This window comes from Mesoplodon bidens (assembly GCF_964165515.1).
Source record: "Mesoplodon bidens genome assembly, chromosome: 10".
In the NCBI taxonomy this organism is placed as follows: Eukaryota; Metazoa; Chordata; class Mammalia; order Artiodactyla; family Ziphiidae; genus Mesoplodon; species Mesoplodon bidens.
The window spans coordinates 37,302,261-37,327,663 of record NC_138172.1 but is presented as its reverse complement, the minus strand read 5'-3'; the positions used below and the strand labels follow the sequence as shown (position 1 = coordinate 37,327,663).

Here is a 25,403-nt window from a genome sequence, read left to right as displayed (position 1 = left end):
ATAATCAATCAGCAACATTTTCGTTGGCTTATAAGCTGAACTGGACTCAAGGTCCTTGACTGCACAGATGCTGCAGACAGCGGCAGGATCTCGGAGAGGGATGGGCTGTGGAGCCTGCCACGGCAGCAGCGTCGTCTGGGAGGCTGTGGCTCCCCTTCCAGATTTGGAAGGGAGAGTGTTAGGATCCCAGGTCTGAGCCCCCGAGCTCCCCGTGTGGGTACTCACCCCCACACTCCCCAGCCCTCTGCTCTTGCTCCACAAGGGCTCAGAAGGCCAGAGCAAGGCTGAGCTGGGGTTGAGTATTGGCCATCTGGACCCTGGGGAAAGGCTGGGCATGGCTGCAGATCAGGACCTGCCCGGCCCACCCAGGTATTAGGACGCTTAAGGGCCTGTGCCCCCTGTGCCTGCTTAGAGGGAACTACTCTCCCCTGCTTCTCAGAGCCCCAGCCCACCCTGGTCTCCACTGCTGCTGAGGCCCCCCCTCTTGGGCTGCGCAGGAAGCCATGGCCTGGGTGAGCAGGAATATGAGCAGAGGTGTAAATTGCATGGCAAGCTGCCGGCTCTGAGGTGAAAATGAAAAGTCTTCAGGCAGCTGCGGCAGCAGGCACAGCAGGCTGGGGTGCCAGGCACAGTGCCCTGCTCTCCCTCACACCTTCCCCCTTCTGCAGTCTTCCCCAGACTCCCACCCAAGCCTTGCTTCTCTGCCATCCCCTCCCCTGCCATTTGGGGTGGGGGTGGGCTCCCAGTTCGGCCCTGGGCTAGACCTGACCCCAAGAGGGCCTTCATCTCTTTCTTCCATTATATCTTCTAACTGGCTGATTAGTGCACAGAAAAATGGGCTGTGCTTTTGTTAATTTTGTGAGCTTAATATTTTTCGTAGTTTCTCCATTGATTCTTTTTGGGTTTTTCAAGTGTACAGCTGTCTTTAAGTAATGGAGGTTTTATTCATCTTTTCCAATTCCTTACTTATTTTAAGATCATCTATTCCAATCTCTTTATTTTACAGTTGGGGAGATTGAGACCCAGGGAGAAGCCACCCATTTGTCAATAGCTAGGCCAAGGCTCTGGGCTCCTGCCTGGAGCCCTTTCTGCCACTTCCTTCCCGCTCTGTCCCGTCCCTGGCAACCCCATCTCATTCCTTTTCTCCTTTGCCTCTCATCTGCAGAGCTTTGGGCCGTCCTGCTCCAAGGGGGAAGGGTACTCACCATCCCTTCTGCAGGCTCTCCCTTGCTAGCTAGCACTGCAGCATCCCCAGAGCTGCCTCCTGCTGTCACTTCCTGCCCCACACACAGGCTTAGGTTTTGGTCCAGAGGCTGTTGAAAGGCCCATTGGGTATGAGAGGGAGCCTGGGAGAGGGAAGTTGACGGAAGTTCCTGGGCAGAATAATAACAATGTGCCACATTCCAGCAGCAGCCCCCGCTGCACCTCCCCCATCACTTTGCACATTCGATGCAGACCAGCTGCCTAAGGGGCCTCCAGGGTCTGAGCCCCCACTTGCAGGGACTGCTATGTGCAGGCGGGTGCACGTCAGTGTCTGTGTAATTAAAAATGAGCATGCCTCACTTCACCCAGTGAACAGATGCCATCACCTCGGGTGGGATGCAACAGCTGTTTGCTGACTGTGTGGCTGCCCAGCTCTTCAGCCTGGCGTGGAGGGACAGGTAGGACTGGTCCACTCAGAGTGAACAGGAAGACCCAGGGCCCTTCACTTCAGTGAGACAGGACGTAGAGGGCTTTGATGGGGTGGAGACTGATAGAGCAGACCTCATCCCTTTCTGGGCCTAGAGCTCATCTAGGAGATGCATGACCCAGACCTTGGCCTGCACCCATTGCCTCGTCCTTTTGGGGATTTGAGGCCACATAGCTCTGAGCAAACCCAGGCTCTGGGCAGCCTGGGAATGGGATCCACCCTGTCTCCCCCGCTGGACCTGACCTCTTCTGCACGCCACACTCTCCCCACCCCTAGCCCAGGCCAGGGCACAGGTTGATGGCTTGAGAGCAGAACGCCAAATGAGAGTAGTTCAAGTCCTCTCTCTTTCTTCCCTCCTCCCCTCTCCTAATTCAGTAAGAACTACCAGGGGAGGCACTGTGGGTCCTGTGGGGAAACCTTGGCTCGGCATATGCCAATCTGGTGCCTTTGCAGGACCCCTGAGCTTCACCCCACCCAGGACATGAGCTCAGCCTGAGGTGAGGAGGGAGTGTGTGGTGTGTTCCCAAGGTAGCCAGGGCAGTGGCACCATGGCAGCCTTTTGTGTGCTGTTCCTTCCCTTGTCTCCCGACACCCCTGTGGGGAGTGTGAGCACCTGGTGTTGGTGCAGGAGTGGTGTGGGGAGTGCTGGTGACTGAAGTCTCCTGGAAATCCCTGCATTATGGGTGGTGTCCCAAGTCCACCTATTGTTTCTGTTTATGGAAGCCCCAGGGGGGAGGGAATCCTTGGAGGTGTGTCTGAGGGACTGGAACTCTGGAATCCAGTTTCTAGCAGTTCCTAGTGGCACCTTGGCATGATTAGCTGACTTCTTCCTGTTAGGCGGAGAGGATTATAGACATTTGCATCTCTCCCACCTTGGAGCAGGGCTTTGTGATCCCCTTGAGTCTGCGTGTGGGAATGCGTTGCCCTGGTTTGTGGCCTCATCAGATAGCCCGTGGCCTCAGTGGCCAGAGCAGGTTCCCCTGTCCTGGTGATGCTTCCTCAAGCCTCTGGCTGTCTGGTCTGTGGGAGGGGCTGTGCCCAGGGCTGGGAAGACTCCAGGCCCATCCAGTCAGTCCCCTTTCCCCAGCAGTACCAGCCCAGTGTGACATTGGCCTGGTGTCCTTGGCAGTCAGTTCTCCAAGGGCTCCCTGAGGCTAGCTGACGGAGAGGCAGCTGGCCTTGCCTTACTTCGATGATTTTCCAATATTTACCAGGTCATCAACACGCTGCCCGGGCCACAGCTCCTGCTGTGCAGAGAGGACCTGAGAGCTGACCCATGGCTATCCTCTCTTCCCTCAGAGACTGCACCTGGCTGGGAGGGAAAGGGCTTGTTCTCTCTGCCTGATCACTTAGGGACAGGGCATATGGCTAGTCCTGCCCCCACCCTCCATCCCCAGCCCCCCCACTGAACTCATTCTTGGTCAGTGGGCAGAACGTGGAGAGGGATCTCAAGGAGAGGCTACAGGGACAGTTATAAGCCCCTCCCCCATCTATGGGCCTGGGTTGGAAGTTTCTGCCTTTGCCTTCTTCCTGCCCCTTCTCTGCTCCTGAGTCTGAATTTTGACAGGATCAGGCATGTGTTAAAATGATTTGGGCTGAGCCGTCAATGAGATTTTAATTAGCTCCATGCCTGTCTCCAGTAGGGAGGGCCAGGGTCCCCCAGGTGGCTTGGGTAGGACTGGGCTGGGCTCGGGTATTAGACTGCCCCTCCAGGGGCCTGGGGACAGGCTTGGGCAGCTGGCATTCTCTGTGTGGGATGCTGTGATGAGGGAGGGCTGGGCAGGGAAGGAAGGGCTGGGTAGCCCCAGGCCAGTTTTGTCTCCTTCCTCTGTCTCCCCTGTTCCTCTGTTCTCCCGGATGGCTTTGAGATGAAGGCGACGGCAAGGATGGAGGATGCAGTTTCCATGGCAACAGGGCTGTCCACAGCCAGGCAACTTCAGAACCGGGCTCTCCGGAGGAGGCAGATGCACAGAGCAGCCACAGAGAGCTGCCTCCCGCCTGCCAGTGAGGGGGCTGGCAGAGCAGTTGGCAAGGGTGGCTGCTTGGTGCTACCCACCCTGATGCCTGGCCTCCAGGAGAGGGTGGAAAGGGCACTGTTCCCTCTTATCATCCCTGTTACTTCCAAAAGGAAAGCTAGGCAGGTGGCTTGAGTGTTGGCGAGGGTTGTCCCTGGAATTTCTGGGTGGGCACAGGCTCTGATTCCTGGAAGCATCCCCAAAAGCCGACTGTCTTCAGCCCTTGAGAGATGGGCCTCCGGGTAGCTGATCGCCTCTCAGCAGCTTCCTTTTGGACCCTTTGAATGCCCAGCGTATGGAATGCTGGTGAAGGCCATGCCCTGATTGGGTTTGGGGGCCCTTTCCCTCTAGCTATCAGGGAATGACCTGGACCTTCTTCAGGGAGCCTCCCTGACCCTGGCCTCGTGACCCAGTTCACTGAGTGGGGTTCAGGTTTGGCAGATGCTCGCCCCCAGGTGCTGGCAGTAGAGGGGCCCCAGAGCCTGGTAGCTACTCATTCCTGATGTCGTCTTCTTGTGCACCCTCCTCCTGAAGACCAGGGCTGGGGTGGGTGTGTGGGCAGGTGGAAAAGCAGAGGCAGCCATTGATGTGTTTGGAGATGGGAAGAGCTGGGGGCATGGCCTCATTAGATGGCCAAAAGAGTACCCATGTTAGCAAAGAAGGTCAGACTCAAACTATTAAAAATAATGACTTTCCTTCACTGCCCCTGGAGGTGTCAGGGCTAGGGTGTCCCACTCAGTTCGAGCGCACAGAGTCTTAGGACGAAAGGCCTCGCCTGGGTCACCCATAGAGTCAGAGGCTGAGCTACAGCTAGGCCTTGGGCCAGGACATCCACCCCCATGTGGCCTCCAGCTGGCTGCTGAGGGCCCTGGCTGGATAAAATAAACCTTCCTTCCCTCTCTCTCCCGGGGGCTCATTTTTCTCTCTCTTCACTTGCTTCAACTGGAGGGGGGTTCCTCAGCCCTAAGCGTGGCCAGGCAGGCAGACAAGTGGAGTCCTGGAGTGGCTTCTCCCCACCAGGCAGTAAGTCTCTCATTACCACTAAGTGGAAGGCTCATTTCAGAGCTCATGGTGAGAGCCGGGCGGGTGCTATAAATAGCCGTGTTTGAAGGTTGGCGGGTGAGCAGTGACAGGGCAGGGTCCTTGCAATCATCTTAGTGGATAATTGTGCTCCATTGCAGGAAGAGGGGCAGGCTCAGGAGCAAGATGCACTTGACCCCTGTTCTGGTTTGTCTCCCTGTCTCAGGGCAGCTCTGGCATGTGTCTGTGCCCCTTTCACATACACTGGGAGCTATGGAGCACTGGGTTCTGTGTTCACGCAGAAGGGAGTGGAGTGCCTGTCTACACATGGGGCCCTATAAGCTGGCACTTCAGCCCACTGGGGAATTGGGCAGTGTCCAGTATTAGACCTACTTGTCTTGTCTGTTCCTCCAGCCTAGAGTCTGCCACCTCCCCCTCGGCTGAAACTAAGGACCCAGGTCTGAGAAGGGGTGGGAACCAATTACATCTGACAGTCTCGGAGGTTGGAATAGACCTGAACCAGCAGGGGAATGGGAGTAAGAGAGGTTTACGTGGCCTGGAGCTCCTATTCAGGGTTAGTCAGTAACATGTCTGCAAGGGCAGGGACTAGAGGCCTGAGAGTCAGGGGCACTGCCTCTCCTGATATTGGTGGGTCAGTCAGCATTGTCCAGGGCAGAGAGGAGGTCAGGGCCATGGGATCCTGAGATGGCAAGTCTGGCAGGTCAGACCTTGGCTTGGCTTGGGTGCCTGGGGCCAAAGACTGTGGGGTCCCTGTCCTAGGGTAGTCTGGGGTGCTAAGCTTTGTGGCTCTGTGAGACCAGTGCTTTCTGGAACAGCATTTTGGTCCCAGGATTAGTAGTGCCAGGCTCCTGGGTTCTTTTAGCACCTGTCCTAGGACTCCCAGGTCCTCAGACCACTGCCCCCTGGAGTATGAGGCCCTGCCCTTAGGATGCTGTGTGGGTGTCTTCGGGAGATTGGGGCAGGAAGTGGAGCCAGCCCCCTGGGAGGGAGTAAGCAATGGACTGTTCCTGGGGCCACTCAGGGACGTGTGGGTCAGAGGCCCTGTAGGGCTCATTCCGCCTTTCGCGCTCTCCCACAAGGAGCGGAAGTTGTGTGCCCACCCACGGCTGGAGATCTACCAGCAAGACCAGATCTATTTCATATGCCCACTGGCACGGCAGGGAGACTTCTATGTGCCTGAGGTGAAGGAGACAAAGCGGAAATTCCGGGGCCCTGCAGAGGCCAATGATGCCCAGGTGGACGGCACAGGTACGGGGCAGGGGTGTTGCGGGGGGAAGAGGGTGGGGCCTCCTCCCTGGCTGGGTGGCACTTGGGTGTCCAGGCGAAGCTTGACAGAGGTGGAAGAAGGGACCCATCTACCCACGTGCAGAGTTATCTGTCCTTAGACACGCAGATCCCTGTAGGTGTGGCTTCACACGTTACCCCTGGCAATGCAGATACAAAGACCCTGCCTGGATTCCCTTCAGATGCAGCAGGAGTACCCTTGGAAACACAGATCACAGACAGCTGGATGCTCATGGGAGGGGGCTGAGGCTGCTTAGGAAAGGCATCACTTGGGTGGGCTCGTCAGGAAGTGAGATTGGCTCTGGATATGGAAGGTAAGGAGAGAAACAAGGTGTCCCCCAGTATGGGGCCCCACCCCGAGCCAGCTGCTTTCTTCCTTCCAAAGAGGAACAGGGGGACTTCCCTGGTGGCCCAGTGGTTAAGAATCCACCTGCCAATACAGGGGACATGGGTTCGAGCCCTGGTCCGGGAAGATCCCACATGCCGCGGAACAGCTAAGCCCTTGCACCACAACTACTGAGCCTGCACTCTAGAGCCCATGAGCCACATCTACTGAAGGCCATGTGCCTAGAGCCCATGCTCCGCAACAAGAGAAGCCACCGCAATGAGAAACCTGCGCACCACAATGAAGAGCAGCCCCTGCTCGCCACAACTAGAAAAAGCCCACGTGCAGCAGCTAAGACCCAATGCAACCAAGAATAAATAAATCAATGAATCAGTCAAAGAGGAACCAGAGAGCATGCAGAGGGGAGCCAGGAGATCAGCGCCCCGCCCCTTCCATCAGAGCCAGCCTTCCTACCCCAGGTCCAGGCCAGTAGGTTGCTTGCCTGCTCTCAGCCCACCCCCTTTCGTGACCTCTTATGACCCTGAGCTGTCCCCAGGGGCGAGGGGGCCTGCTGGTAACATCTCAAGTGGTCTTAGAGGGTCTAAGGCTTGGCCATGCTGGTGGAGCCTCATGTGACTCTGGAGGTCCATGACCTGTGGGAGTGGTACAGGGCTGGGAGGAGAGTGACTGTCCCTCTTCACCTCCTGCTTTAGGAGACTCCCTCTGTCCATCCAATCTTCAACAGCCAAGGTCACCCTGAGAGACATGTGTTGGTGGGGGCAGGGGGCGGGTACTGGGAGGCAGCCTTCACTCCCTAGGGGCCATGTCCAACACAGTTAACTTCATCTGCCACTTAATTACCTCCATGGGGCACTGCTTCCACCAGCCTGGTAATGCCTGGCAGACACTCTTCAGTGCCCCTACAGTGGGCACAGGACATACGACAAGGTCAGCAGGCCAAGGCAGTCCCCAGGGCAGGAGGGGAGCACCTTGACCTTCTTTCAACCTCCCTTGGCTGCCTGCACCCCCTTTCTTTTCCCCCTCACCCAGCTCCCCTTTCAAACACCGCCTGCCAGGGTGTTGAAGGACTGCTTGGCACCCACTACAGCTGGCTGCAACCTAGCTCCCACGCCCCCAGCTCCTTGCCTACCCACCAGCCTGCCCACCCACTCCCTGGAGTGGGGGCTAGGGGTCTGCCCTCCTCTGATAGGGTCTGCCCTGGCACCTGGGGCGGACTCTGGGTGTCTGCCTGCCAGGTGCATGCCACTTGCGCAGCAGTGTGTGGTGGATGCCTGTCTGCCCAAGGCTTGGCCTGTCCCTGTCTGCCTCCCTGCTGTGGCCCCCGCTTGGGCTGGGAGGTGAAAGGGGGTGATTAGCTGCCTTGCGCCTGTTATTACATTGATGTATTATTTAGCTCCAGAGAGGCGATGAGTATTTGATCTTCTTGCACTGACTGTGGGCAGTGGAGGAGGGAGGGACTGGGGTGAGGTGGCAGCTTCATTCTCTGCCTCAGCAGCCTTCGGGATTTAGGTGCTACCCTGCCTTGCCTGGCCTCTTCTGCCCTGGGACACAGACCCAGGACTCTGGACTTCCTCCTGTGCAGACCTTGATGGAGCTGGAGGGTTGCCACTTGCCTGCCTTGGACTCCTTTGCCAGAAGTGTCCACATGTGCCCAGGGGCTGTCCTCATCCCAGCGTGCTGGTCCCTGACCTGAAGGGGCACCCCTGGGCTCCTTCCTCTGATCATTCCTAGCCTAGGAACTGGGAGAGGGAGGAGGCAGCTAGCTGGCAAGCAGACAGGTTCCCATACCTGGGTCCCAAGAGAGCCATTGGGTGGGTGGGCGGATTGAACTTAATGGGGCCAGGGAGAAATTATCCCCCTCCTTTGCTCCTTTCAGGCCTGCAGCCTCTGGGGCACCAATCATTATTTAAGGCAAGAAAGAGGAGCTGGAGCCCTGCCCCAGGGTCTGAGGGAACCACCCATAATTCAGGGAGTAGTCCTGGCTCACTCTTGAATACCTCCACTCTGGGAGCCATGACTGAGGCCCCAGCAAGAAGAGGGCCCTGGGCCAGCAACCTGGCACTTACAGGGCTCATCTCACCTCTGTCAGTAGGTCCCAGATGTCATCCTGGGGCCAAGGAGGCTGAGGGAGCAGATCCCACCCCACCCCACCCCTCACCCTGGGCTCCAGCTGAGGTTCAGTGAAAGTTCCAGGCCAAGTCCCAAATGCCAAGCAGTCCCCAGCTGTGCTGGGCTCGGGGCTCAATCACCATGGAGACAGGATCTGAGGAAGCTGTGATGTTTGATAGCTGCCCCCTTCCCTCTCACACAGGAAGGGAGGCATATCCGCCTTCTCTCAGTCTGGATTCCTACGCACAGTAGGCCTGAGCTCTTTGCTCTTCCTTGCCACCCCCAGCTGCTCTCAGTGCCTCTGACCTGAGGAGGTGAATTGAGGGGCTGCTTCTGAGCAGGGCAGATGAACCTGCCCTGGAGGACGTGTTGGGGGTGGGAGAGCAGGCTGGGAGAGATCTCAGTGCTCTCCAGCCACTTGCAGAGTGCTCCCATGGTCCCTTCTGCTGCATTGTGGCTCAGGAGCCACTAGTGGTTGGGGATGGGTAAGGACTCCCCTGGGGTGACCCAGGCATAGGGGAAGAAAGTCCTTAAAATGCTTCGTCCCGGGCCTCCCTGGTGGCGCAGTGGTTGAGAGTCCGCCTGCCGATGCAGGGGATACGGGTTCGTGCCCCGGTCTGGGAGGATCCCATGTGCCGCGGAGCGGCTGGGCCCGTGAGCCATGGCCACTGGGCCTGCGCATCCAGAGCCTGTGCTCCGCAACGGGAGAGGCCACAGCAGTGAGAGGCCCGCATACCGCAAAAAGAAAAAAAAAAAAAAAAAATGCTTCGTCCCAACACCCTCCTCCCATGTAATTGGTCGAGGATTTCTCAGGACTTCTCCATCCCACTCCTGCCCCAGCCTCCTCCTCAAACTGGGGCTCAGTGTGGGCCAGAGGCAGGGATATGGCTGCCCCTTGGGGAGCCCTGCATGGGGGAGGGACACAGGAGAGCAGTCCTCCTGGTCCATTCTCCTGTCCTCAGGCCTTATGGGCAGTGTTCTGGCCTTGGAGAAACCTCTCTCCAAGCCTGAAATGGGGGGTGGAGGAGGGGACACTACTTAAGTCTCTTTGTCCTACCCTCAGCTCCTCAGGTTGGGGCTGAATGGTCCTTAATGGACTGTTGGGGGCTGGGGGGCAGCAGGCTTTGTGGGAGTGCAGGGAGCTGAGGCTAATTCAGGGTAGGGAGAGGAGTATACAGCAGGCTGTCCTCCCTCCCTCCCTCCCTCCCTGTTCTGTCCCTCTGCCCTGCCAGTGCAGCTCAAGTCAGGGCAGAGGGCAGCTGGAATGAGCCTCTTGAGCCAGGGGCAGCTTTATTATTCATGAGCACACTGTGTATGCTGAGTTGCTGGGCTGGTGGGAGAGCCTCAGTCCTCTCCCTGGAGGAGGGGGTGGGGGCCCTAGCTAACCTGTGCTCCCTCTTCCTCCAGGAACTGACACGATGAGTGACACGAGTTCTGTAGGCCTGGAGGTGGGTCCTGGCAGCCGGGAGACTTCAGCTGCCACACTGTCCCCTGGGGTGAGCAGCCATGGCTGGGATGATGGTGACACCCGCAGTGAGCACAGCTACAGCGAGTCGGGTGCCAGCGGCTCCTCCTTTGAGGAGCTGGACCTGGAGGGCGAGGGACCCCTGGGGGAGCCAAGGGTCGGCCCTGAGGCTGAACCGCTGGGGGTTGCCAAGTGGCCCCGGGAGCCCAGTACCCCTGAGAAGGGCGAGGAGTAACCCGCAGCCTGCACCTTCCTGCTAAGGAACTGAGCAGTCTCTTCAGTCCTCTTCTTCCTCCACCTCCCGGGCTCAGGCTGGGGCCAGGGGTCTCAAGTGGACCTGACTTCTACTGCCCTGGGCCTCTGGCTAAGCCTTCTCCTCACTGACCTCTCAGCTCCCAGAGCCATAGGAGCCGGGACTGTTGTTGGCACCCAGCCCCCGGGGCTGGCACCCCTGTTACATCTTTTTTTCAGATTCACATTGGAGCTTCCAGGACCCAGAATAAAGCAAATGCTTTTCTTTGTTTCACCTGGATTTGTACTGTGCATTTGTTTGTTCCACCTTGGGGAACCCAGAGTGGGCAGAAGCACCCCCAACCTGAGGAGAGGAAGGAACTTGGCCAGGTACCCTGGGGTGGGGTGGGGTAGGGGGAATTGGAGGCCTTTCACTCCCTGTTCTTTGGCTCCACTTGACAGCTGCCCCTCCACTGCAGCAGCTCCAGAGGCTCCCCCAGGCTGCTGGAGAGCAGGCAGATCAGGACAAGGGGTGTGAAAGCTGAGCATGGGGTGCCCTCTGGGGCTCAGGAGTGGGGAGCTCACAGCCTGCCTCAGTCTGCTTCCAAGGGATGCCTTTGTGTCTGTGGCTAGAGTGTGCCTGTGCTGACACTGTTCTCTGTCCAGCCGGTGAGGACATCCCCTCCGTGCCTGCCAGTGGCTGGGTATCTGTGTGTGTGCATGTGAACACACGCATGCCTTTGGTCTTTTATGTGTAACCATGGATGGGTTGGGTCATGGTGGTCCTGGGTGAGGCTGTGCCCAAGTGGGCATCAGGATGTGATTGTGGCTGGGCGTGGCTGTATTTGTGTGGATGGCTATGTGACTGTGCACGTGTTGCTGTGCTTAGTGTCTAACTTTGGTTGTATTATAGGGGGGTGAGGCTGGCTATCTGGGAGCATCACTTGGGGGGCTTTGTCCATATACGGCTGTCTGTGTGTAGTTATGTGTCTGTGTACAGCTGTGTTTGGCGGGGTGTGTTCGTGTGTAAAGCTGTGTGTTTTTCTGTGTCCATATGTAAAGTTATAGGTCTTTGCAGCTGTGTGTCCATGAGTATAGCTATATATGTGTGGACATGTTCACCTGTACAGCTACGTATATGTGTCCATGTGTACAGCTGTGTGTCCACATGTAGAGCTATGAATTACGGCTGTGTCTGTGTATACAGCTGTGTGTGCAGTTGTGTGTTTATGTGTACTGCTGTGTGTGTGGCTGTGTCCACATGTACAGCTCTGCATTTAAGACTGGGTGTGTGTTTGTGTTTGCATAGCTGGGTGTGTAACTGCATGTCCACGTGCTGTGGCGGGATCGTGCAGCTCACTTGCTGCGGGCCATATAATGGCCCCTTGGGCTTGTGCTGTGTTTAAAGCCCCATGTCTTTTGTGAGGCTGCCTTGGTGAGGGGGCTGGGACTGCTGTGCAGCTCCTCTCACCTCAGAACCCTGCTACTGTCAGCCCCTCTGCTCCAGGGGCCCAACCCGTCACTCACCTACCCCAGGGAGCAGTTGCTCTGAGACAGCGGAGAGGGAGGGAACAGCAGGAGCTGGAAGACAGCATGTCTGTCTCTCCAGCCTTGTCTGACAGCTCTGAACCCTCATCCTGCTGCCACCTTGCCTCTCACATTAGCGCTGGAGTTTGTTGGGGTTTGATATCTTGGTCTGTTGTACAGCTGTGCTCTTTCCAGAGCAGTGGAGCGTCCAGTTTCTGTGTCCGGGGAAAATGCCTGTCCTTCCTTGGTGACAACCCCCTGCCCCCCAACGCCAAGCCCACATGTAGGTGTGTGTACCAGAGGGACCTGGGATTAGCATGTGCTCATTGGCATGCGTCTGAGCTAGGCTTACCTCTACTGACACCTGTGGAAGAAAGGGCAGCACCAGGGGAACGTGTAGAGACGCTGTGCCCCTTAGTACATGTTAGTGCGTGCGTTGTGGCTCTGGGGCTAAATCTGGGTGCAGCCCCCCTCTCCAAATCCCTCAGTACAGTGTGGCGATACAGATTATCCACCACCCCTACCCAGGGGTATCCTTCCCCACTCTGCTGCAGGAGGGAAGAAGACCCAAGAACATCTTCTCAGAGCTGTCCTCCCTCTGCTCGGGCTCCAGCTCCCTCTCCCTCCTACGCAGCAGCCAGTTGCAGGAGCCTCTACCCCAGACCCCTCCCTCCCAGATCCCCCTGCCAGCCCCAGCCTGTCCCTCAGGGTTGACCCTGAGTCCCTGGTCCTGCAACCCCACCCCCCACCCCCCACCCCAGATTGGTATCTCTTTGCCATTAATGCCCTTTGCACATGAGAGTGGAGATTAGTGGAGGGGTGAGGGGGAGGTCAGGGCTGAATGTGTGTGGGGTGTAGTGGCCTTAAAGGTCATCTGCAGGAAGGAAGAGAATGTCCCATTCTCCTCTGATCCTCCTCCCCACCCCACCCCCACTCCATCTCTTCCTTCTAGTGACTCAGGCCCCAGCTCGCACATGGGGCTGAAGACACATTCCTCCACCCCAGGCCTGGCATGTGGATGGAACTGCAGTTCATGGATACGGAGAATCAATGTGAGGACAGGGACGCAGCAGGCTAAGCGCTCCACCTATCTCCTACGTGCCTCTTTACCTATCTCCCAGTGGACCCCACTACCCTAGGGCCAGCCCTCCCGCTCTCGCAGATGGGAACCCATAGCACTGTGCGCACCTCCCGGGACTCAGTGACCTTCCCAGCCCAGTGCCTTATGCCCGCTGCTCTCTGGGACGCAGTCTGACTTGGGGCGGAGGGGGCCAAGATGCAACTGCTCCAGCACAGGGCGGGAGAGCCCGAGGATTCAGCACCACGCGGCGGACAGCGCCTGGCCGGTGCGCCTGAAGAGGGGAGCGTTGGAGGAGTCTGGGGGGAGGCGGAGGCTCGGTTGGGCGCGGGAGATCGGGAATGGGGAGGAATGGAGGAGGGGCTGAGGGCGGGCCGGGGCCGGGGGCGGGGCGGGCGGCGATTGAAAGCTGCAGGTTGAGCGGGCGGGCGGAGAGCGCGGAGCTGCCGAGCCAGCCAGCGAGCGAGCGAGCGCGCTAGCGGGAGCTGGAACCCCGCGCCCCCGGCTCCTCTCCGTTTTTCTCCGCGCCAGAGCCGGGCGCGCAAGGTAGGGTAAGCCTGGTGGTGCTGCGGCCGCCACCGACCTTATCGATCTTGACCCCACGTCCTGGGGTCCCACGGGCCCTCGAGTTCTGGGGCTCCTGGGGCTGAGACTGGCCAGGGCGTCCAGACAACGCTTGCCAGGAGCTCCGGGAAGCGGGAAGACAGCCCTAGACGTCCCGCCTTTCTTCCCCAAAGAACGCACGCCCTGCATCTCGATCCCTCGTTCTTCCTGCCCCTCCGTCCTTTGGTCAGTCTTTCTGTCTGTGCCTCTGTCTTTGTCTCAGCCTCTCAGGCTCCATCGCTCCCTCCCTGAATTTTGTGGCCCAGGCCCCCAGGCTGCCCCCTTCTAGGGTTCTCTCTCCCTTCAGGGTTCTGTCCCTTGTTGGAGCTTTGGTCCCAGCCACCCCTGTGGGAGGATCATGGTCTTGACCAGTTTGGGCCTCAGCCCCCATCTGGGTCCGTGTCCCCATCTGTGTTGGTCTTCATGCTTACCTCTCTCTCCTGTTTGCCTGCTTGAGCTGCTTCTTTCTGGGTATGCACAGGATCGCAGTTCTCCTGGCCTAGCCCCAGTGGCAGATTAGCCCTGGGGAGCTGAGGGGGCGAAATGAAGAGCCCCAGTCTCTGTGGCCAGGATATGGGGTCCTTCAACTAGTTCTGCCCTTCTTCAGGCTCAGTTTCCCTCTGCTAGCCTTCCCAAGCCTGTGTGATTGTGAGAGGCTGTGTGGGATGGGTGTCTGGGAGGGCAGCTGGGGCACAAATATAGGGTTCAGAGTGGAAGAGGGAGGCAGGGTCTCTGAGGGCCAGGGCCAGGATGGACAGGGCCCTGAGACCAAGGCTGGGGAGACTGGAGATGGTGACTTTCTTTGCTTCGTTCTGAGCTGAAGAGAAAACGAAAGCAAAAAGTCTCAAATGGCAGTCTACATAGTGCTAGGGTGTCCAAAATCTCACCTTGAGCCCTGTTTTGAGATTTTGACCAGATGGACTGCCCCCCCCCACCCCTGACACACACATACACTCACATCTACTTTCCCTGTTGACTTTAGGACCTGTGGTCAATTCGGTGTCCCTCCCTAGGGCCAGCCTCTCTACCTTGCTATCTAACTTCCAAAGCCTAGAGTCTCTATTACTTCCCCAGTCGGGGCGTTGGGGATGGTTTTTTAAGAACGAGAGGCTGGGAACCTTGGGTGCTCACCTGGGCTTCAGTTTCCTTAGAGGTTGGAGACTAACTACCTTTTAGAGACTCTTCCTTCCCTCTTCCCTGGTGGGTTCTCAGCCAGCAATGGCTCCTCTCTGGAAATCCAAGGCTCAGGATAGGGACTGGACTCCCAAGTTTGTAACTGTGACCTGCTGCAAAGCTGTTGACTTTGGGGTCCTGGGAGGTTTCTGCAGGGTGTTGGACATTCTTCTGGGTCTTCTGTTTTCTGTTTGGGCCTCTACTCTCTGTAATCCTCCATCTCTGCTAAATTTGGGATGGGCACAGAGCCCATCTCCAGCCCCAGATTTGGGCAGGGCTGAGAGACAAGCCAAAGGGGTGTCCCAGGAGTTTCTCATCCTAGTTAAGGGCACCACCTCTCCCTGGCTCCTCAGTCCTGGGAAAGGAGTTTGGGGGAGGCAGAGTCAGAAGGGGTAGCCACTCTCAGGTTCCACTGTTCCCTACCTGTTTGTCTGTCTGTCTGTCTCTCTCTCTCTCTCTCTGCAGGAGCTGGGTCCCTCCTCATCCTTTTCCTGTCTGTACTTTCCTGGTCTATTTACACCTCTCTTTGCCTTTGCTGCTTCTGCCCTCACCCCCTGGAGGCCCAGGTCTGCTGGACCCATCCATTCCCTTTGGGGCCATGGGATCACTGCTTGGGTTCCTGGCTCTGCTGCTGCTGTGGGGCGCTGTGGCTGAGGGCCCAGCCAAGAAGGTGCTGACCCTGGAGGGGGACCTGATTCTGGGTGGGCTGTTTCCGGTACACCAGAAGGGCGGCCCAGCAGAGGAGTGTGGTCCTGTCAATGAACATCGCGGCATCCAGCGCCTGGAGGCCATGCTTTTTGCTCTGGATCGTATCAACCATGACCCAAGCCTGCTGCCGGGAGTGCGCCTGGGTGCGCACATACTCGACAGTTGCTCCAAGGACACACATGCCCTGGAGCAGGCACTTGACTTCGTGCGTGCATCACTCAGCCATGGTGCCGATGGCTCACGCCATGTTTGCCCCGATGGTTCTTATGCCACCCATGGTGATGCTCCCACTGCCATCACTGGTGTCATTGGCGGCTCCTACAGCGATGTCTCCATCCAGGTACATGGGGGCTGTTTAAATGGGGGCTGGGGAGGGAGGCCAGAGGTGGGGACCTGGAATTCCTGCTGAGCAGGGGCTCTGGGCTACCATGCATTAGCAGAGGGACTAGAAGCTTCCTTCGAGTAGCTTTTTACAGAAGACTTAGAAAGTGCCCCTGTGGCAAAATGGGAGTAGAATTTTAGAGACTGTGTAAGGAAAGCATCCCACTTCTAACACATACACACACGCACACACACATCTGATGTTATACAGCCCTAAGAAACTTAATAGGCGTTTTGTGTCAGAACTCTAGTTTTGAATCCTGGCTCTCCAACTTACTGTGTGACTCTGGACATTACTTCTCTCCTCTGTGCCTCAGTTTCATCCTTATAAAATGGGACTCATAATACTTACCACTCTTAGGGGTGTGGTGGAAATTTAATGAGGTAATACATGCAAAGCATGAATCGGGGGCCTGGCAGATCATAACGGCGTAATCAACATTAGCTGCTATTGTTATTAAGCCATTTCATAGATGAGGAAACTGAGGCTTGGAGAGAGGCAAGGCACAAGTCCAGGTGCTCACAAAGTGGAGACGTGAACCTAGGGCTCTCAGCCAAGGACCTCCGGGACTGTCAGATCATCTCTCTTTGGATTGGAAAGGGGTGGAAGATAGAAGCCAAGAGCCAACCAGAGAAGAGAAACGGGTTGGGGGCCCAGAAGGAAGGAAGCAAGATGTGTGTGGAGGTGAGGAGGAGGGTACCAAAGAGTCTTGAGTAGGTGTAGGATTTGAAGGGGTGGGAAGGGGAGGGAACCAGGTCCTCCCTCCTCCTGTTCTCCCACAAGGGGTCAGCAGAGGGCTCAGCTAATGTCCCTTGCCACACCTGGCTGCTTTAGCCCAGGTGGGATCCTCCCTGTCCCTGACTGGGTTCGTCCCCTTGCTTGGACCCTTACCTTCCTGGTGCCTGACATAGGCTGCTGGAAGTTGAGGCCAGAGCTGGGGTTGGGGTTGGGAGTTGCAAGGAGGGCCTTGTCTGGGGCCTCAGCTTCCTTTAGGAGGCCAGCAGAGGGCATTGCCATCAGAAGCAGGGCCAGGACCCCTGACCTGGAAGGCTTGTTTAGGAGAAAGGAAGCAGGAGTCTAAACCATGAAGGCAGCTTCTGGCCTGGGGTTGGGGAGGCCTGCTCATACCCCTATTGCAGGGAATGAATTACCAGTCCTGCTAGTCCCAGCTACTGGAAGTGTCCAGCAGTAGCTTGGACAGGTGTGGCTGTACCAGCACCTACATCTGCAGCCCTGGGGTGGGGGCAGGGATGGGTAGGTAGCCTCCCACCTGCTGATGTCTGCAGGGACCTCTGGGGTGCTTTCCCAGCCCCCGCTCTTCACAGTTCTCTTCAGGGCCCCATGTATTCATCTCCAGGAGCCCAGTTACCTCTCTCCAACCCCAAGTTGCCTGCCTCCTGCAGCAGGGCCCACACCTCAACATCAGTCTGCTTTTTCCTTGTCTGGGTCAAAGCAAAGCTCAGTCCTTTATCCATAGGCTGCACCTGCCTGTTAATGATTCCTCCATATTCTGGCCCCTTCTCTCTTGCCAAAACTCCTATCATCTTCCAGGCATTGTGGCTTCACATACATCATTTTTATCTGCTCATCAACCTTGTAAGGCAGGAATAAGAAACTGAGGCTCAGGGAGGTTTGCTAACTTGCCCAGGGGCACAGAGTTAGAAAGTACAGGGAAGGCATTGACACTGTCAGTAAAAACCTGTGTCCCAGTTGCAAATACAGGACCTAATTCCCGCTTGTGGAACCTGGGCCATGCCCTACTCTCACCTACCCACCATCCCACCTGGTCCTTGGCTGGACCCCACTCTTAGGGGCAGGTCCCAGGAATCTGGGGGTGGGAGATCGGCTGCCAGGCAGGCAGTGGTAGGCAGGAAGCCTTGTTTATTTCAGGCTCAGGCATCCAGTGGAGACCAACTCTTGGGCTCTCAGGACTATGGAGCCCTCAAATCTGGGTCTTCCTGGGGGAGTCTTTTCCTTCTTTCTCCATCATCCCATCAGAATTGACTCCGGGGTAGAGAGCTTAACAGCCCTGAGCATTCCACTTGCCATCTAGGGCCTCCTTTTCCCTGTGCAGCCAGTGGCCAACGTCTCTCCACCCAGGACTTGGGCCTTCCCTTAGCTCTCTCTTTTTGTTACTGCCATGAGTCTGAAGGGAGACAGCAAAGGGGTTCAGGTGTGGCTCAGGACCCTGGTGCCTTGGCCCTGGGTCTTTCTCAGCCCTTGGGAAGGGATAGAAAACTCCCTGCCACCAGGGGGAAGACACATCAAGACAAATATGGGTCTTTTGGGAGAGGGAGACCTCAGGGCCAACCACACAGGCACTTGATCCCAAGGTCCGATAGCTGTGGGGGCACATCCGTCTCCAGCATTTGACTTGGTCTCTCTCTTCGCCCTCTCTACCCCTCCCCCAGGTGGCCAACCTCCTGCGGCTATTTCAGATCCCTCAGATCAGCTATGCATCCACCAGTGCCAAGCTGAGTGACAAGTCCCGCTATGACTACTTTGCCCGCACGGTGCCCCCTGACTTCTTCCAAGCCAAAGCCATGGCTGAGATTCTCCGCTTCTTCAACTGGACCTACGTGTCCACTGTGGCATCCGAGGGCGACTATGGCGAGACAGGCATCGAAGCCTTTGAGCTAGAGGCCCGTGCCCGCAACATCTGTGTGGCCACCTCGGAGAAGGTGGGCCGTGCTATGAGCCGCACAGCCTTTGAGGGCGTGGTGCGAGCCCTGCTGCAGAAACCCAGTGCCCGCGTGGCTGTCCTGTTCACCCGTTCCGAGGACGCCCGCGAGCTCCTCGCTGCCACCCAACGTCTCAATGCCAGCTTCACCTGGGTGGCCAGCGATGGCTGGGGGGCCCTGGAGAGCGTGGTGGCAGGTAGCGAGGGCGCTGCTGAAGGTGCCATCACCATAGAGCTGGCTTCCTACCCCATCAGCGACTTTGCCTCCTACTTCCGGACCCTGGACCCGTGGAATAACAGCCGGAACCCCTGGTTCCGCGAGTTCTGGGAGCAGAGGTTCCGCTGCAGCTTCCGGCAGAGAGACTGTGCAGCCCACTCCCTGCAGGCTGTGCCCTTTGAGCAAGAGTCCAAGATCATGTTTGTGGTCAATGCAGTGTATGCCATGGCCCACGCGCTGCACAACATGCATCGCGCCCTCTGCCCCAACACCACCCGCCTCTGTGATGCAATGCGGCCTGTCAATGGGCGCCGCCTCTACAAAGACTTCGTGCTCAACGTCAAGTTCGATGGTAATGGTGCTGGCCAGTGTCCACCAGGCAGCTGGCCCTCGGAGAGTGAAAGGGAACAGGCCCTCAGGTTCTAGTACACGGCTCAGAAAACATAGCCCATAGCAAGTAAGGGCATTACCCAAGGGGCTGGTGTCAGAGCCAGAACAAGGACAGCTAGGCAGAGGACTCCAACAGGAGCCAGGACTAAGGTTCCACTTTCTGAGTTCCTTCCAGAGAGTAGACGTCTGGCCTGGTCCTTCACTGTGAGGATCTCTGGTTCCTGCTTGGGCCTTGCCCTTTATCTCCTGTCTCTTTATCATGCAGGGAGTAGGGATCAGGAGACCTCAAGCCCATTGTCAGGCAGCAAAATATCAGTGAGAGTCAGAAGAAAGGTACATCAGGATGACACTATTTTCCAGAAAAATTTCTACTCCTAATCTTGGCTTGCCACTCAAGGTGGCCACAGTCTCTTCAAACCAAAAGTTATTTTAATAGAAGTTCCAGCTTCAAGAAAAATAAATGCCTCAGAATCATCGTTGTGCTTCAGGAAGAATCACTGTGGGAACAGTGAGAGAGGGTGCCAGGGCTGACAAAGCTTGGAGTACTGGACCAGGATCAAGAGGAATAGTAATTCCAATAAGACTGACATTCAGAGTTATGGGAGAATCAGAGTGGGGGTTAGTGTTGCGTTTGGGTCTGATTGGGTTGACATTAAAACAAGGCTAAATTTAGCCCGCTGGGCTAAGTGGAATTTACGGTAGGGCTCAAGTTGGATTTTGAGGACTTTTTGGGTAGAAAGAGTAGGGGCTGCGGGGGACCTGCATTCAACACCAGGCTGCACCGTTCACCACGGGGCCTTAAGTATATGATCTGCTAACTTGAACACCATTTCTCACTGGGACCTGGGATGACAGGGGTACCTGCCTTCTGAGCCTGGCTGAGAGATGTGAGGTTCACAGGGGAATGGGGATGGGGAGTAGGGTGATTTGTGAGCTGCCTACCAAGCATATTCTGGTGAACATTGGTGGTTCCAGGTGACCACTGAGGTTGGGATTCAGCTTGCAGTGGGATCAGTGTTAGGATTGTCCGGGGCTGGAGCTGGGGATGTCATTGATGGGATTAAAAGTAGGACCAGGACTAGACCTAAGGTCGAGTTTAGCCTTAGGGGGTCTCCATGGTAGGTTTGGAGAAAGGGCTGTGGTGTGTGTTGGGATAAAGTTGGGGTCTGGGGTCTGGGTTGGAAGGTCTAAGGCTGGGTTTTGGGAGTCATGGTTGGGGATTGGTGTGGGCATTAGGTTTGTGGAGGTGCCTGGATTTTAAGGTTGGGGTTCTATTTGGGGCTTAGGGTTGGGGTTTGTTGTAGCCTCTCATTTAGAAAAATGGCTGGGGTTAGGTTGGCTTTAGTGCTGGGTTGAGGATCAGAAGGATGAGGGCTGACCTAAGCTTTGGGGTTTGAGTTCTATGTTAGGGTTGAGGTCACATCAGGATGACCCACCAATCCAACCCTCTCTTCCTTCCCTCCCCGACCCCAGCCCCCTTCCGCCCAGCTGACACCCACAGTGAGGTCCGCTTCGACCGCTTTGGGGACGGTATTGGTCGCTACAATATCTTCACCTATCTGCGGGCAGGCAATGGGCGCTATCGCTACCAGAAGGTGGGCTACTGGGCAGAAGGCCTGACCCTGGACACCAGCCTCATCCCATGGGCCTCCCTCTCAGCCGGGCCCCTGCCCGCCTCTCGCTGCAGTGAGCCCTGCCTCCAGAATGAGGTGAAAAGCATGCAGCCCGGGGAGGTCTGCTGCTGGCTCTGCATCCCCTGCCAGCCCTACGAGTACAGGCTGGATGAGTTCACCTGTGCTGACTGTGGCCTGGGCTACTGGCCCAATGCCAGCCTGACTGGCTGCGTTGAGCTGCCCCAGGAGTACATCCGCTGGGGCGATGCCTGGGCCGTGGGACCTGTCACCATCGCCTGCCTAGGTGCCCTGGCCACCCTCTTTGTACTGGGCGTCTTCGTGCGGCACAATGCCACCCCAGTGGTCAAGGCCTCTGGCCGGGAGCTCTGCTACATTCTGCTGGGTGGTGTCTTCCTCTGCTACTGCATGACCTTCGTCTTCATTGCCAAGCCATCCACAGTGGTGTGCACCTTACGGCGCCTCGGTTTGGGCACTGCCTTCTCTGTCTGCTACTCAGCCCTGCTCACCAAGACCAACCGCATTGCGCGCATCTTCGGTGGGGCTCGGGAGGGAGCCCAGCGGCCACGCTTCATCAGCCCTGCCTCGCAGGTGGCCATCTGCCTGGCCCTTATCTCGGGCCAGCTGCTCATCGTGGCTGCCTGGCTGGTGGTGGAGGCACCAGGCACAGGCAAGGAGACAGCCCCTGAGCGGCGGGAGGTGGTGACATTGCGCTGCAACCACCGCGATGCAAGCATGCTGGGCTCGCTGGCCTACAATGTGCTCCTCATTGCGCTCTGCACACTCTATGCCTTCAAGACCCGCAAGTGCCCTGAAAACTTCAATGAGGCCAAGTTCATCGGCTTCACCATGTACACCACCTGCATCATCTGGCTGGCCTTCCTGCCCATCTTCTATGTCACCTCCAGTGACTACCGGGTGAGCTACCTGCTCCAGGGTGGGCTGAGGCCTGGGGGTGGGTGGGGGGCAGGGTGGAGTGGGACACAGGGCCTTCTATTTCCTGATATCTCATTTAATCTTCTGATAACTCTGAGGCTCCAACAGGTTAAATCCTCACCCAGGAGCACACAGCTTGTGGTGGCCCAGTTAGGAGTGGACCCCAGGGGAAGGTGGGAAGGTTGAGTGGGGCCTGGGGACATGGCCATGGAGGTGGAAGAATTAGAGCTGAGAAGAGATTTCAGGACTCAGATGTTATCTCCTAACCTGGGTGGAGGTAGAGGTGCCGAAATATGTCCAAATGAGCAGAGGCTCTACCCTGCTCCACTGAGGGGTTGGCTGCAGAAGGGGAGCCCTGGTCTCTGCTCTTGTGGAGCTCCCGGGCTAGCAGGGTGATTGACCAAAGAGCTGCTGACTGGTTTAGGCTGACAAAAGGCCCCAGTGAGAACACAGAAGAGGGAGGTGTGTATGTGGTGGTGGTGGTAGTGGTAGTGTGTGTATGAGTGTGTAGGAAGTCAGAGAGGGCTTTTTGGAAGAGGGGTCCTTGAACTAGACTCTGCAGCACAGGCAGGTGGGAATAGGTAGGTTGGAGGAGGTGGGGAGGGCAGCCAATACGGAAGCTGATTGGAGCAGAGGGTCTGCATTGCCCCTGCCCTCACCTGGAGTTGAGGTGGGGGGGTGGTGTACATGGTGGAAAGTTAGGCAGAGGTGAGAGTGAAGCAGGAATGGGAATGGCAGGGCTATTAAACCAGCAGCCCCAGAGAGTACAATGCTTTGATGCCCCTTGGAGCTGTGAAGTGTGGTGTGGTGCCCCCAGAGCTGCGTGACTCTGGGGTTGAGAGATGAAACCAGGGAGGTCAGGAAAGATGAGGCAAAGAGGGGGAGGAGATCTGGGGTGTAGGGTTCAGGAAGGTCAAAGCCACCAGTTGGTGGCTTCCTAGCAAAATTCTAACTGGCACTGAGTGCTCAATGGGTCTCCTCAGCTTCAAGGGGCAATGGCTGCTTCAGATGGAGTGGTCAGGGCAGGCCTCCCCAAGGAGGTGACAGGTGAGCTGAGCTCTGAACAATAAGAGGATAATCTTGGGGTAATCCTCACAACTCTGGCGTAAATTCTGTGGCTCTCCCCATTTTACAGATGAAGAAATGGAAACTCAGGGAGGTTCAATTCCTTGCCTAAGGTCACTCAGCTTGGGAGTATAGAGCAGGGTCTGAGCTGAGCTGACAATTTTAACAATTAAAGGAGCAGCAAAATCGAGGCAAGAGCCCCTGCAAAAGCCCTTTCCCTCAGGACAGAGGTATGAGGTATGTTGGGCAGTGCCGGTGGCCAGGGACGCACAGATATTCATGCCTTTACATGCATGCACTCCATACCTGCACCACTACACACACCCGCACACACACACATGCTTGCACACACACTCCCACATGCACCCTGCATGTTCACCCCCACAACTAGAACTCTGGTCGTCCTGGAAGACGGTGCACTGGGGCTGATGCTGGGACTGTGCCCAACCTTCCTAAAAATTCTTTGGAGCTTGGCAGACGGAACAAGGTCCAGTGTTGGATGCTTACGGTTTCCCCTGCTCCTTACCCCACCTCCTGGGCAGGGTTCCTGGGGCCAGGCCCAGGCCTGTGGGACAGACTCCTTGACCTCTCCCATCACAGGTGCAGACCACCACCATGTGCGTGTCGGTAAGCCTCAGTGGCTCTGTGGTGCTCGGCTGTCTCTTCGCACCCAAGCTGCACATCATCCTGTTCCAGCCACAGAAGAACGTGGTTAGCCACCGCGCACCCACCAGCCGCTTCAGCAGTGCAGCTGCCAGAGCCAGCTCCAGCCTCGGCCAAGGTCAGCGTCCATCTACTTCTAAGACCCCTCTCCACCTGTGCCCCCTCTCCCCACCTTAGTTCCTCATCATGGGGGCAACTCCCTGGGTTGCTGAGATTCCCTGGCTGGGGGTGAAGTGCCCCCTAGATGAGGCTGGACAGGAGAGGGTGGTGGTGGGGTGATGGTGAGCTGCTCTCCGCAGCCCTGCTTCCCTACTGTATAAGGGACCCTGGGACTGGCCCCAACCTCCAGCTTCCTTTCCCTAGGGTCTGGCTCCCAGTTTGTCCCCACTGTTTGCAACGGCCGCGAAGTGGTGGACTCAACAACATCATCGCTTTGAGGATCCCCACACTCCTGCCCCGACACGGCTGCTCCCCAGAAGCTGGTGCAGACCCGTGTCCAGGGCCAGGAGGAAGATGGCTGGAGCACTGCAATAATGCCAACCCCATGCCCGCCCCCAGCGCCACTTACCAACCTATTCACTCCAACCCTTCAGAGTCAGAAGTCAGGGTCCTTGGTCTGGGAGCCTCTATAACGACCACCAGCTGCCCTTGCAGCTGTGTCCCCTCCTTGCCAGGCCCAGGACTTGGAAGGGAGCAAGCCAGGGTCCACTCTGCACTGGAACCGGATGGCTGAGGACTGAAGGCCCCAATCCCCAATCAGCAAAGGTGCTTCCAGCCCTGCCCCTCCCTCCTTCTAGGGCCTTTTAAATTTTTTATATAAGTTATTCTGGGATGGGGAGGGGGGTCAAAATGGGGGCTGTCGCTCCCCCTGCACAGTAGTTTGTCCTGTGGTTTATTTTGTATTATCTGTAAATAAAGTGTCTTTATTAAAAAAAAAAATCACTCTTTGCCTCTGATCCAGGGAGGCCCCTCACCCCCACCACAGCCTCTCAACCTTCATTTTGCCAGTATTTGTTCACTCTGCTCTGTGCCTATGCTAGGAGGATCTGGTGGCCACAAGACAGACCCAGTCCCGCCTGGTGGAGACACAGAAAATGAATAAGCCATCCTTCCTTGAAAGGAGCTGCTACAGACAGGCCAAGGCACTACTGGGGTGAGGACGGGATATTTAAATGGACACAAGCTCACCTGGCAGTCTGAGGGAGGACGTGGACGATGTGGGTGATGGAGCAGGCGGGGCAGCTGACTGTGACCCTTGGGAACTGTGGACTTTTCCATTGTCTGGCCTGCCTGGCACTTGGAGGAGCCTTTGGTCAGCTCAGAGCCAGGCTGAGCGTTTGGGGTGGAGGGAGCCAAGAGGAGGCACAGGCTGGAGCATCGCCTGTTCACGTGGTGCGAACAAAGCCAGGAAGAGGGCGTGAGGAGAGAGGAGGTGAGGTAGGGAGGGCAGTTGGAGAGACCATCTGCTGTCGGACCCGGTGAGAGGTGGGAGAAGGGGGCCTTTTTCCCATCCCTGAAGGCGCTCGCCCCGCGGTGGGATTGTGGAGCCCAGCGCCCTCGAGCAGCCCCCGCGTTTGCAGTCTGGGACTCACCAGCAGAGGGCGCCGAGGCACAGGCTCGGACACGACTCAGCCAAGCAACCGCTGCCCTCCTGTGGCCTAGGGGGCAGTGGGCACCCAGCTACCACAGGAGCAGAGGAACCTGACTTTTGTGGGGAGGCCCCAATCTGCGGTATCTTAGAGGGACGAGGTCCTGCACTGGGAGATGGGCAGACCAGGGACATTTGTTTTTTGTTTTTTAAATTTATTTTTACTTTGGCAGCGCCGGGTCTTAGTTATGGCACACGGGCTCTTCCTTGTGGCATGTGGGATCTTTTAGTTGCGGCATGCACGTGGGATCTAGTTCCCACCGGGCCCCCTGCATTGGAAGCACCGAGTCTTACCCACTGGACCACCAGGGAAGTCTCGACATTTGTTATTTTTAAGTGAATTCATTTGCATCTATAGGCTGGTAAGGCTGTGGACATTTGGGTTAACAATTTAAGAAATGAAAACAGAAAACTGAAAAAAGAAGATTGCAAGAGAGGCTTTTCCTCTCCAGCCAATATTTGGGGTGTAGGGATGCCAAATAAAATACAGAATGCCCAGTCAAGTTTGAATGTCATATGAA

General features: G+C 57.0%; 2 protein-coding genes across 3 annotated transcripts in view; both read left to right on the top strand.

Annotated features, from left to right (window-relative positions):
- Positions 1-10,476, top strand: part of TEX264 (testis expressed 264, ER-phagy receptor) — a 29,412-nt gene extending 18,936 nt beyond the window's left edge. For both annotated transcript variants that reach the window (XM_081247250.1, XM_081247249.1), the window contains 2 exons: positions 5,826-5,994; positions 9,893-10,476. In XM_081247250.1, the coding sequence (XP_081103376.1) occupies positions 5,826-5,994; positions 9,893-10,185 (462 nt within the window). In that variant the 3' untranslated portion in view covers positions 10,186-10,476. The remainder of the gene's footprint in view (positions 1-5,825; positions 5,995-9,892) is intronic.
- A 4,669-nt stretch (positions 10,477-15,145) lies between these two features.
- Positions 15,146-23,922, top strand: GRM2 (glutamate metabotropic receptor 2). The gene is made up of 5 exons (XM_081246643.1): positions 15,146-15,610; positions 18,064-18,901; positions 20,413-21,488; positions 23,172-23,352; positions 23,598-23,922. Exons 1-5 carry the CDS (start codon positions 15,161-15,163, stop codon positions 23,669-23,671), a joined length of 2,619 nt encoding a protein of 872 aa, XP_081102769.1. The 5' UTR covers positions 15,146-15,160; the 3' UTR covers positions 23,672-23,922.
- Positions 23,923-25,403: the final 1,481 nt, after the last annotated feature.